The 13,358-nt window shown below is 43.8% G+C and overlaps 1 protein-coding gene across 3 annotated transcripts in view; it reads right to left on the reverse strand.

The window, feature by feature from the left end:
• The window catches only part of DNAH7 (dynein axonemal heavy chain 7), a 239,243-nt gene that overhangs the window by 223,520 nt on the left and 2,365 nt on the right, over positions 1 to 13,358 (reverse strand). For 2 of the 3 annotated variants that reach the window (XM_075934215.2, XM_075934214.2), the window contains exons 2-4: positions 3,664 to 3,729; positions 1,797 to 1,905; positions 325 to 478 (exon numbers count right to left, since the gene is read on the reverse strand). In XM_075934215.2, the coding sequence (XP_075790330.2) occupies positions 325 to 478; positions 1,797 to 1,905; positions 3,664 to 3,729 (329 nt within the window). Of the gene's footprint in view, positions 1 to 324; positions 479 to 1,796; positions 1,906 to 3,663; positions 3,732 to 13,358 lie in introns of those variants that run through there. The other variant, XM_025182029.3, reaches the window with a different exon arrangement.

The raw sequence follows: 13,358 nt of genomic DNA on the forward strand, positions 1-13,358 counted from the left end.
AAACTCCTGCTTCCCAAACTACTCTTAATCAAAATTTGAATGCTTGCCCTTTCATTTTCCAAAGAATATGGGTAAGACCGAGTCTGTACAGATCATAAATTATTCCTATATCCACCCAATTTAAGAGGAATTAATAGGAGTATCCAGAAGAACATCATACCTGGTAGTTTTTTATTTCTTAAACTCTGGTCCTTTTTTGCATTTATATACATAATCTGTTATTGTTTCGCCATCTTAAATTTTTTGTTATATTAACATTTTTTAAAATTTTATTTCACCTTTGAAAAGGGAAAAATGAATTGATACAAACACAAGAAAACTCACATGATGATGTTAACAAGAGTACTTCTGAAATTTTCACGATCTTTCTTTGGATGATGACTGCTCCGTGCTTTAGAAGTTGATGTTCCAGCAACTGGTTCACTAACGTCAGAGTCTTGTATCTTGCGTCTCTTATTCCTCTCCTCCAAATATTCTCCTTGCATGAAATATATATTCAAGTTGCTTACTATGAGCCCAAACTTGCGATGTGCTGAAGACCCCCTAAGGTTGTGAGAGCTCCCTGCTCACATTTATTTCAATGAAAGTTGAGATTTCTCAGCACCTTTCAGGATCATGCCCCACATCATTTGCAGCAAAATTAATAAAACAATAATAATTAATACCTGCTTGTACTGTGTAAACTGATAGATTTTATAGAAACATTATTTCTTTCTAGAACTATAATGTTATAATTTAAAAATATTTCTTCATTTATTTCCTGTAATAGGTCTAAATATTTTTTACTTGTTTTTCTTTTTTAAATCATGAATACAGATTCCTGTTTCTATGAACTGATAAAGGAAACCTATATTCTAAGTATATTTCTTCTGTAAAAATTTGGGGTGAAAATCTGGTTCTACTGATATCAACTGAAGTTTTGCTACTGAGCTCATTGTAACCCAGATTTCATCCTGACTGTAAGCATCATGTCACTAATTACTGTACTGTACAATATACAGCGCAATTCTGCACCACTGATGTCAATAACAATTGCCTTCAGTAAAAGTAAGACTGGGTCCACCGTTTACTAATATGAAAAGTTGGAGATATTAAATTATTTTGTACAACACAAAAATATTAATCTTAATCTTAAAGTCAATATTCTGGTTCATAGGATAATTGAGAAGAAAAAACATTATGAATTACAGTTATGGATTTATAACATTCAGGTATATTAAAAGTGAATCTGACTTTTGGAAACCTTTGCATCACTGTACAAACCCAGCTGGGCAGGGCAGAAATGGAACCACAGTAGCTGGGGAGCTCTGTTCCCAGAGAGCCCCAGCCAACTATTGGCTGCAGGCTAGAGCCAAGTCCAAGCCCTGTAGCAGCAGGGCTGGAGCCCAGTGGCAGTGCGGCCAGAGCGGAGCCAGCCATAGGGAGAGGCAGTGTCCTGGGAGGCCAGTGGCAGGGGATCTCCCCGATCCGGTAAATTCCCTCATTCGGGATGGATCAGGTTCCAAGGGTGCTGAACCTGGGAGGTCCAATGTAATCAAACAAATATTTTGCACTTCTACAGCATTTTTATCCAAGTTGATTATAGCATTTTACAAACAATAATAAATTTACCTGCATCATGTTTGTAAGATAGGTAAGCATTATTGTACTTATTTTACAGAGGGAAAAAAAACAAAACAACAAAATCTTATAGGAAGACTGTGGCAATCTGGGAATAAAATTCTATTCTCCTAACTCTTTTATCTTGCATAAACTCAATTTTTCTTTGTTCATTAAATATTAAGTAGTAATCTTACCAGGTGAAAGCTCATTTCTGACCATAAACTGATCTGGCTCATCATCTTTCTGTTCTTTTCTCAGATGAAATAAAGGAGAAGCTTGCTGCCACTGTGGCTTAGAGCTTACCTGAAATAAATATTTTATTCTTTAGCTTTATAAAATAACAATAACAAGAGACAGCTATATATCTTTGACACATACTTAAAAACACAGTAAATTACAACAGGAAACAACAGACCCATAACATATAACATAATACAGTAAAAACACACAAATAAACCAAATTATCGTTTTCTTTCAATACTAATCATTCAAAAAATCCATAATAACATATGTTTATGCCTATTATAAATTATTATTATTATTTGGAGAAAGTTAACAATGTATGTCTTCTACTAAGATAGACCCCGGACATTTATGAAGCTGAAAGTACAGTAAAACTCCATTAGTGCGGCATCCAATGCTCCAGGACTCCTGATGGTCCGGCACCATCAGGAACCCGGAAGTGCTGGGGCAGCCGGACAGGCTTCCCCCATTCAGCTGCTGCTGAAACTGACCAGCAGCTGAATCGGGGAAGCCGGGAGCAGAGCAGCTGGAGTGCTGCCGGGTTGGTGTCGTAGCGCTGCCCTTCGGGGCTGCGGGACCAACCCGGCAGCACCCCAGCTGCTCTTGGGTTCGCCTGGGGCAGAGCAGCTGGAGTGTTGCCGGGTTGGTCCCGCAGCGCCAAAGGACGGCGCTGCGGGACCAACCCGGCAGGACCCCAGCTGCTCTGCCCCAGGGGTCCCCGATTCAGCTGCTGCTGAAACAGATCAGCGGCTGATTCCAGGAAGCCCGGGGCAGAGCTGCTCAGGGACATTCCTGGTTGCTGTTCATCAGGGAGTGAGGAGAAAGTATAGTTTGCTGCATTCTTCAATCTGGCTGGGGAATACAGGAAGCAGATGGATCTGGACCTGCCCCAGCCAGCAGACATGCACCCCTTCCCCAGTTGTACCCACTGGAACTACAACAGCCACAGAGAGGCACGTCTCACCTTGTCCCAAGCTGCTGTGATAAGAGTGGGCTGTGGTAGTCCCCTCACCCCAGGACAGCCTGCATACTGAACCCCGCATACCCAGCCCCACCTCAGAGTAATGATTTAAATAAAGTATGTTCATTTTCATTTTGTTTTCCAAAAAAAATGACCCGAGTAACACCAGGTAAATCTTCTAGTTCCTACTATTTTAGAAACCTTGATCTCTTTTAAATTAGAAACACTGAGCCTGACATCAATGTATTACTCCATTTTCAAGTCAGTCTAAAACATCTAATTGCAGAAAAGTGGTATTGGTATAAAATTCCAGTTGAATCAGGCCAATTATTCACATTCTGTACATGTTCCCTGCTTCACTGAAATATGGAATAGATTTTTGCAAACATTTATCTCAAAATTGTTTGCCACTTTACATTTGCAACAAAGGCACATGCCTGAACAGAGACTCAGGCCCCAATCCTATAAAACATATACGTGCTTAACTTCACTGAAGTGAATAGTCCTTACTAGGATTATTCCTGGTAGTAAACTTAAGCAGATGCACAAGTGTTTGAAAACTTACTTGTGTGTTGCCTTTCCACTCAAAACAGCTGGATTGTCGAGGCTTCAAGATATTTAAATTATATTCCAATGTTTCTATAACATTTATTTGTATTGCTTACTTCTGTATCTTTTATTCTTTTCAATATTTTCTTTTATTCTAAGTTAACTAGTTTAATTATTTTCCCAATATTTCTGTACACATCTATAAAGCCTTGTTGTTTCCACTGTAATGGTGTCTAGTTTTCTTTGTAGGATCTCCCAGGCTTTGCTGCACACTTGAAAATGAAAAGTTGTAAAAACAAAAAAATTACCTGAGCCAACTGTGGCAAAAATTTTACAGCTCCCTTCAGTAATTTTCCTTTCCCAGTTGGTCTGGGCTACAAAAAAAGAATAAAAGAGAAAATGAATTACATAAATGTTTAAACTAGTAATACTAAACTTCTAAACATGCTGAAACTTATTTATGCACTAATTTTGTTTGTTTTCTATCTAGTAATTTTCACAAATATACTCACTTCTTTCATACCTCCTCCCCTACTCTTTGTAGATGATGGTTTCAAAATACTGTATATGGAAGCTGGGAATGTATCTACAGCTGAGAGTCTGATTAAACAGATTTGTGCTAGTACTTCTGAGCAAGCACACTAAAAATAGCAGTGTGAATGCAGAAGAAATCTTTCAGGATGTTCAGTACACACTACCAGCAGTCCCAGGAAAAACATAAGGGTACTCAGCAAACTATGCCAGGTGTGCAGTAATATGGACTCAGAATCATCCCAGACATCCTGTTTTTTTGGACCTCATAGGTAGCAATCCTAGCAGCAGCATGGGCAGAGGCTCTATCTCATGCAGCTAGCCTAAGTCAGACCTCAGGTGGCTAGCCAAATTGCCACCCATGGCACAGTGTCCACATTGTTATTTTTAGTGTGCTGGCTCAAGCAGAGCTAGCACAAGTCTGTCTGACCAGAGGTGACAGTTACATTTCCAGATGTACTGTAAACATGCCAGTGGGTGCTTCAGCCCCAGAGCACCCTTGGAGACAGTATCAATGCATCAAAAAGTCATCAAACCCCAGTCCCCTGAGCTATGGAAGGACTTAGGCCATGTCTACACTACGAGACAAGATCAAACCTATTATAGTCAATTTCTGGCCACCCGATTTTGCAAAGTCAAAGGGTCCATGTCCTCACAGCAGGGAAGAATCCAATACAGTTGGAAGTTGTGCATCCTTATTAGACAGCCTTCTGATGACTCAGAGTGATGCACCGTGGGTAGCTTTGCATTCTGGGCTAAGATCCCAGTGCCTGCTGGGACCACATCTGTGCAGCAGGTGGTTATGGGTTCACATCATCAGCATCCCATAATGCACTCATCAAGTCCCTCCTTCCTTGCTTGTGACCTTTAGCAACCCAGACTACCCCTTGCTCTCATGTTCATGAACCTGTGCACACGCAACCTGGACCCCAGCAAGGAGCAGATCATCTACAGGCTGAGCAAGTGCAGAATGTGGCTGAATGTGTTTTAGGATGTTTAAAGAGTAGGTTTAGCAATCTCCTTACTAGGTTGGACCTCAGCAAAGGCAACATTACATTTGCAGTGTCAACCTGTTGTGTACTCCATAATCTTTCTGAGAGCAAAGGAGAAACTTATCTGGCAGGGTGGAGAGCAGGGGCAGAGCGCCTAGCCAGAGGCGCTGAGCAGCAATACACCAGAGCAATAAGGAGAGCACAGCTCGGTGCAGCATAAATCAGAGAGGCTTTGAAGGACAGTTTATGAATGAAACTCATGTATGTTGCTCTCAAAAAGCTGCCAATGCTTTTTCTTTGTTTGCCTTTAATACTCCACCCCACCCCTGAAGTACAAGCAATAAAGAGACTGTTGTTCAGTGAACAAGTATTTTTATTTAGGGAAAACTGCAAGGAAATGAAAGAAGTAGGACCCTGAAGGAGTGATGAGGGGCTCAGAAACACTCTAGGGACAGCCTTTTGTCTCCTGAGGTCCTAAAGGGTAAGGCTGCTCTTGAGTTCCCCCACCCCTCCATGTCCTGGTGTCCGAATGGACCCTCAGGACCTGGGGGAGGTCAGGTATTTGATTGGGGCAGGCAGGATTCTGGGCACTGTCTTGGAAATTGTTTCTATGCATGCAGCCAAGCACTCCATCACTGTCGTGAGAGAGGCAAAGATGCTCTCCTGTTGCTTGCCTGCAGCTCCCCTGCATGTTCCCCTCTCCTGACATTCTGTGGTTTGGTCCTGGCACTCTGCCCACATCTCCCTCACAAGCGTATTCATGCACTCCCTCTGCTCCCTGAACATATCCTCCCTTGTCCGTTTTCGCAGTAAGCTGGCTGCTGTTTCAGCTGTAATGAAAAGTTAAAGGGCACACATTACAGAAGATACATGGTGTTAAGGCTAACCCTAATCTATTAGCATGCAGGGAAGGTCTCTGTACAGACAGTGGAGATATGTTCTGTGCAAGGTCAACTTTTTGTTTTAAAGTGGCCAGTTTACAGCAGGTGCCCAGAGTTCTCAGGGGAACTTCTGCACTCACACGGTTCAAAGGCAGGCAGGCATGGTAAAGGGCTAGACAAAGCAGGAGCCTGCAGGCAGAAAGGGGGGATGGAGCAGGGCAGCTTCCCTGTCTCCAGCACACATGGCTTTTCGGGACAGTGCTACTTTTGCAGGCCGCTGGACCCTGCAGGTGGAAAGGGGGGGGGGGGGGGAAGGGACATAGAGGCTTCCCTCTGTGTCCAGCACATGTGGTTTTCCAGGACAGTGCTGCTTTCCCAGCCTGCCAGAGCCTGCAGGCAGAAGCAGATGGGAAAGGGAGCAGGGTGGCTTCCCTCTGTGTCCAGCACTCACTAGGGATCTTAAATATCGTTTAACTGAACAGTCAAGTAACCTCATGAATTCTTAACGGTTAGTCAACTATTCTTTAGATCCTGGGGTCAGGGCCAGCAGCCAGTGCATTCCAGCCTCACTCCACAGAAGCCCCCTGCCACTCCACGCTGCTGCCTCTGTGTCAGAGGCAGCAGCACAGGGTGTCAGGTGGGAGCTGATCCATAAGGGAAGATAGTTTAAAAACGAGCTCCCCTCATGGACCAGCTGCCTGTTGCCCTGTGCTGCTGCCTCTTTATTGGAGGCAGCAGCCGCACAGGGTAGCAGCAGCCCCTGTCTAGGGGGGATCTGAGCTCCCAGATACAGCGCAACCCGGAACTGAGCTGAGCTGCCTGCCCGCCCAACTCCTAATACACTTTAAATGCAGAGCGACAGCGGGGGTAGGTTCTGAACCTAGCATGAGCCAGGACTGAGCCAAGACTGAGCCAGGCTGCTGGCCAGCCTGCTAAAAAATTTACCGGCAAGGGAGGGGGGAGGGAAATGCATATAGTCTACTCTATAGTATTAACGTATAAGCTTTTGCTTATCGCTTAATCAATTACTCAATTATGCTATTACATTCCTAGCACACATGGCTTTATGGGACAGTGCTACTTTCCCAGCTCGCAGGAACCTGCAGGCAGTAGGTGGGGGGGAGAAGTGTGTCTAGCACATGCAGCTTTCCAGGACCGTGCTACACTGCCTGCCTGGAGGAGCAGGGGATGTGTGATCCAGTACAGTAATTCCTCATTTAACACTATAGATATGTTTCAGAAAATGATCATGTTAAGTGAAAACGTGTTATGTGGGGTCAATTTTCCTATTGAAAATAATGGAAAAGGTGAGGGTTGCATTTCAAGCAGTGGTGTCTGTTGTGATCAGGACATACGGTTAGGGAAGAAAGGGGACTGGGTTACAGCAGGGAGGGAAGGTGTTAGGCTCTGAGGAAGGGAAGGGCAAGAGAGGAGAGGGGAGGGGAGGGGGAATGGGTTGGGAGTATGCCCCATGACCAAGTCTGCCGGGACCCGCACTGCGTCCAGCGTGAGGGGGTCACCAGGGAATGGTGCAGCGAGCGGCGAACCCTCTGCCGCTTTGCAGGGAGGCGGGGGAAGCCCCGCGCAGCCGCCGGCGACAGACCAGCTGGGGAAACCCAGCCGCTGGCCTGCAAGCGGGGGAGGAGGAGAGGGGACAAGGCGTCTGGCGAGGGGGAGTCAGCGGGGAACGGCGCGGTGAGCAGCAAACCCTCTGCCGCTTTGCAGGGAGGCGGGGGAAGCCCCATGCAACCGCCAGCAACGGGTCGGCTGGGGAAATTGTGTTGTTCCGGGGACAGTCGTGTAATTCAAAAAACATTCCCTAAAAAAAAATTGTGCTATCGCGAAAACGTGTTAAGCGGGCACGTGTTAAATGAGGAATTACTGTACACGCAGCCTCTCAGGAAGACTGCTAATAGCTTCCCCTCTTCCTTCACCCAGTTTGCCATGAGAGATAACAGTCTTCTCCCAATCACGCAGAGTGATTGGTAGAATATGCTAACTGAATGTGACCATAAGCCTGGGCCTTATGCTGCAATGCTTTGTGGTTCAATGATGCCAGATCACTTACTGATGACTTGGCATGGGAAGATGTCTTACTGTGGAGGACGGAATAAAGCTGGCCTCCCCAAAAAACAGCTCCCCTAACAGATCGGCTGCCTGTTTGAAGGATCAAACTGTTTCTAGCTGAAAGCTTCACGGAGATGTGCAAAGAAGATTCCCACTCCATCTCTAGACACATTAACAAGCTGTTCTGCCCCCTCCACTCCCCGCACTGTGTACAGTGTCTTGGCCAGACTCCACCATCAGGCTTGGGAAGCTTGTTGGGACCTCCTCCCTCCCCTCACATCACATCCAGATGCTCACAGAAGCCGCATCTGTGCGGTGCTGCACAAGACCACCCGTTCGCCTCCTTTGCCTTGTGGTAAGACTGCCTTAGCTCTTTGATTTTGACTCAGCACTGCTGGGTGTCCTGAAATATCCTTTGGCCATCTGGCAGCTTGCAATCCTTGTGTAAACGTCCACATTTTGCTTGCTGGTTCAGAACTCAGAAAGAATGGATTCCTCTTCCCACACCTCAATGAGATCCAAGAACTCCTGGATACTCCATGCAGGCGCCAGGGCCAGACAGAGGCATGCGTGAGCTGGGCAGCTGCCCAGGGCGCCAACCGATGGGGGGCACCTGATGGCAGCTGTAAGGGGTGCGCAGCATCCCTTACAGCTGCCATCAGGCACCGCACGCCCGGCTCCCGCAGTGCCAGCCCGCTTGCATCCCCGCGGTGCCGGCCAGCAATGCCCGTTCCCCTACAGCCATGGGGCCCTACATGGCCTGACGCGTGCGCCAGCAGCGACAACCAAGCCAGACTGTGCCTTCTGTGCTCCTGAGAACTGAAGCCCATGGAAGTAGAAGTATTTGCAATCATGGCAGAATTTGAACTGCTAGAAGTCATGGCACATGTGCCTCAGTGTACACTCATTCTGAGATGTGTTCACAATACTGGCCACATGGGAAATCAAATTTAAATTTCCCCAGGGCTTTTCCTATTCAGTTTGAGACTAGTAAAGGCACACATTCTGACTGCTAGAGCAGTCAGAGCACAGCACTGTGTGATGTCTGTCAGAGACCAAGAACCTCAACTTTCTCTACACCGGGTCTAGACTACTGTAAATTCAACCACACAATGTCGGGAATAGCGTTACTCCTTCTGAAATCAGGAGTAACCAACATCGACTTCAGCGGCCCTTAAGGTCAATGCAACAGGTTTTGTAATGTGGATACATCATTTAGAAAATCAACCGTATGCAGGTGAACTCCTAGCTTAGACCAGGCATAAGTGAACACATTTTTCCAACCTGTTTTTCCAAATCTCCAATTATGAGGATTTTACAAGCTACTTTCTAAGTCTGTTTTAGAGCTTAAGTATCCTAATATTTAGAAAGACTTCTCTAATATCTAATCCACACCTTCCTTGCTACAGATTAAACTCATTACTAATTGTTCTACCTTCACAGACTTGAACAATTATTCATTGTCCTCTTTATAATAGTCCTTAAGATATTTGAAAACTTATGATATGCCCCTTCAATATTCTTTTCTCAAGAGTAAACATCCCCAGATTTTTTACCCTTCCCTCATAGGTCAGGTTTTCTATACCCTTTATCATTTTTGTTGCTTTCTTCTGGACTCTTTCCAATTTGTCCACATCGTTCCTAACATGCCCAGAATTGAATGTAGTACTCCAGCTGGGGCATCACCAATGAATAGAACATTTCATTCCCATTATCTTACATAAAAAACACTCGTGTTGATATACTCCAAAAAGTATACTAGCTTTTTGTCAGCTGCATCACATTTTTTACTTGTATTCCCTCACGCTTGTAAACCCTCACACTTGTAAACCCTCACGCTTCCCCCCCCCAAAAAAATAGCAGCAAAACTCGGGGTGGGATTGATGGGGGGGTGTGGCTGAGTCACCTCGCACCCCCCCACACTGGAATTTCTTCACCTCCCCCCTGCGGGGCACGCCCCCCAGTTTGGGAACCCACGTACTAAGTCTTTAGAGCCCAAACCCTGCTAAAGGAATTCCATGGGTTTGGGGAGGAGACACCATTCTCTCTTCTGCACCTCTGTCTCCCAAGCCTGGACACAAACAAGCAGATGCTTATTTACATGCATCTGCAGAATGTAGTAAGGAAGTCTTGTTTTTTTTTAAATCTATTTGCCATTCAGTTATAACAACATCCTAGAAAAAAAATCAATAAAACAGTGGCCTAAATTCAAAAATTAATTATTGCACTCAGCCTACCGCTATTAATTTTCTACATAATTATTGACTATTAATTTTTGAACATTTTATTTAAATTCAAACCATGAATGTAGATTCACACAATATTTTTTTTTCCTTTTGGGGAATGAGAAAGGTACTATACTGAACAGGGACGGGCTGCAGGGCAAAAAATACAGTGCTTTCTGCAAGCTCTGCCCATAAATGCATAGTAGCTAGCTTTTCTATTAAAACAACTGCAACAAAAGACTCACAGATGATATTTAAATTATCAGTGAGTTTCAAAGTCAATACTCCACTCAGATGAACAGAGGCAGACACATCCCCAGAATTATTATTTCAGTCTTTCTGTGTGCAGATTCATTAAAATAAAAGATCCCAATAACAGATCCAATGTAAAAGTTTTCTTCACAGATAGAAGAGCATCTTGTGTAACTATTTTTGCACCCGTAGTGGATTCAAAACACTAGCAAAAATAACAATAGAAGCATTTTACACCACAACTACACAAAGAGCAAGTTACTACAGACTATTTTTATGTAAAAACTGATAATGCTACCAGAGAAATGCTGACAATGCTCTGCATAGGCTAAATCCAATGTTCAGTCACAGTGAAAAAAATGTGTGCCTCACTATTCTTTAACCAGTTTTCTGTAGATATTTACTATAATCATCCAAACAACAGAAGTCCCTAAATATGTTGGTTATAGTGGAATTATTTTAATATTAGTGTTCTATTTAATCTTGATTGTGGGAGATGATCTTTAACAGGTATTTAGATTAATAATTTCAATGTGAAATGTGGAATAAACTGATTTAATCTTAAAATGTTCATGCTCCCTCACTCATAAGAATTCCCAATATGTAGTAAACTGTACCAAGCAACTATGAAACTTGCTTCTGCAGTTTATAATTGTAATATAATTTATGTCTTTAGAGAAAATTCTGCCCCTTGAAAATACTTTCAGAACAGCAACCCAGAAACAAAATGTCAAGTTATGTTTACATTTCAAAATTAATTTTAAAATTATATGAACAGCTGCAAGAAGGATTATATCACTTTAGAATACCTGATTTAAAATAATTCAGAGTACAGACACTGCACTTTTGTATTCCTAGAGGCTATCATCCTGCAATCAACTTTCCACTAATAAGATGAATATGTTAAAGTCTCCTTCAACAAATATGGTTAAACCACCTGCTCTGTTACTCAAACAACATGCGTGTTTAAGTAAATGTCAGAGAGGAAAAACAAGTTATTTCAAAAAGTTTAATCCAGTTTGCTTTCTTAACCCAAATATAAAAAAAGTCCATTCAGTTCAAAAGAAAACCCACTACATATTCTAGATTAGCATAAATACAAGTAAAAAAGCAAGCCTGAAAACATACATTAATAAAATACTGAAGTAAAAGAACGCCCCCCTCTGTTTAAAAATATGCACATATTCTGCAAATGTGATTCTATCAAGCCATTTGAAAAACAAACACTTTGGTCTTATTCTAGATGTCTTGTATGGAGTTACAGTACTGCCAATGATACTGATGACTGATCTTCCAAAGGCTTATGACCAGGGCTCGCCGAACTGCGGCGAGCCCCGCTCGCCAGCCGCACTTTCCGGCGATCTGCGCATGCGCAGATCATTCTGCACATGTGCAGATTGCCCAAACCTGGCTCTTCCGGGTTGCAATCTACTCGCCACGGGCGAGCAGATTGCATTATTTGTCGAGCCCTGCTTATGACTGTATTTAGCTTTCCCACTGTTAGTAGTAGCACTATTTATTTTAGCACTACTTACACTGATAAAATTAAGCCCATACATAAATCTCTGCAGTGTGAGGACCTATGTGTACAATCCTAAGCAAAGCCCCTCTTCTCTCTTCCTTAAATCCTACTTTCTCTCTGAATTCTTCACATCTGTTCTTCATAGCTATAACTCTCCTTGGTTTTTTTCCTATGATGACCATTGTATTGACTCTCCTAAACTTACAGATGTAAGAATAGGTCTTACTCTATTTGAAAAATACCATATAAATTTACTCTATTTAAAACAAATATTAGAAGAACCATGACAACATTTGATTACACATTGAAATGTCATTACATTTAGATGTTGGGTAGGGATGTTAAATTTCAATTAATCAGCTAATCGAGTACTCGATGGAATTTCCATTGACAACATGATTAGTTGATAAGGAGGAAGGGGGCACTCGCTATCCTCACTGTGCCTCTGCCTTTGAAATGTAGCAAGAGCCACCGGCAGCTCTTATTACATTTCAAAGGCAGAAGCACAGAGCTGCTGCACCTCTGCCTCCCCTGTCCATCCCTCCCCCGCACTGCAGAGACGGTGCTGGGGTGAACCAGCTTTTAAACCAGTTCCTGTTTTCCCCCTATATTTGCTGCCTCTGATACAGAGGCAGCGGGAGTGTGGGGGGGACTGAATTGCGAGTGGTCGACTCGACAAGCCCAGGCTTATCAGGTAGTCGACTACTCTTTTACATCTCTAGTGTTGGGCTATAAATTAGATGTTGATAGCGATCCAAGCTTGTCTGAAGTGATGTTAAGATAGAGTCAGTGACAGTACATGCGGCAGTATGACATCTGTGGCAGGAGCATGAAGGGAACAATGGGCTTAAACTGCATCAAGGGAGGTTTAGGTTGGACATTAGTAAAAACTTCCTAACTGTCAGGGTGGTTAAACACTGGAATAAGTTGCCTAGGGAGGTTGTGGAATCTCCATCTCTGGAGATATTTAAGAGCAGGTTAGATAGACATCTATCAGGGATGGTCTAGATCATACTGGGTCCTGCCATGAGGACAGAGGACTGGACTCGATAACCTCTCGGGGTCCCTTCCAGTTCTAGTGTTCTATGATTCTAAGGTAAGAGTAAGGCAAGAGTAAGGCCAGTGGTGATGGCAGTGGACACAAGTTCCTTGAGGCTGCAGCAGCAGTAACAAAGTTGTCATGGTGGCAAATGGATCACAGCAGCAGAAGTAAAGTTAATGCAACAGCAGGGAAATCACTGTGAATTGGAGGGTGAAGTCAACGCTGGGGTGAGAAGGCAAAGTCAGCAGGAGAAAGCTGTGGAAGACAGATGTTGAGGCCAGAAAATGACATCAGAGCTGTAGGGGAAGAAGCAAGGTCAGTGCAGTAGCAGGTCACTGTGGGAAGTGGGGGTAAGGTCAGTTCAGTCCTTACTGAAGGGGGGGGGAAATCAATGAAAAGCATGGGGGAGAGCAACAGAGGTAAAGAGGTCACTGCAAGGCAGGGATGAGAGAAATATGGGGCAAGAGGGTCAGCGTGGGGCAGGGTGGTCA

This window comes from Pelodiscus sinensis, chromosome 7, assembly GCF_052426305.1.
Source record: "Pelodiscus sinensis isolate ZL-2025 chromosome 7, ASM5242630v1, whole genome shotgun sequence".
Lineage (NCBI taxonomy): Eukaryota > Metazoa > Chordata > Testudines > Trionychidae > Pelodiscus > Pelodiscus sinensis.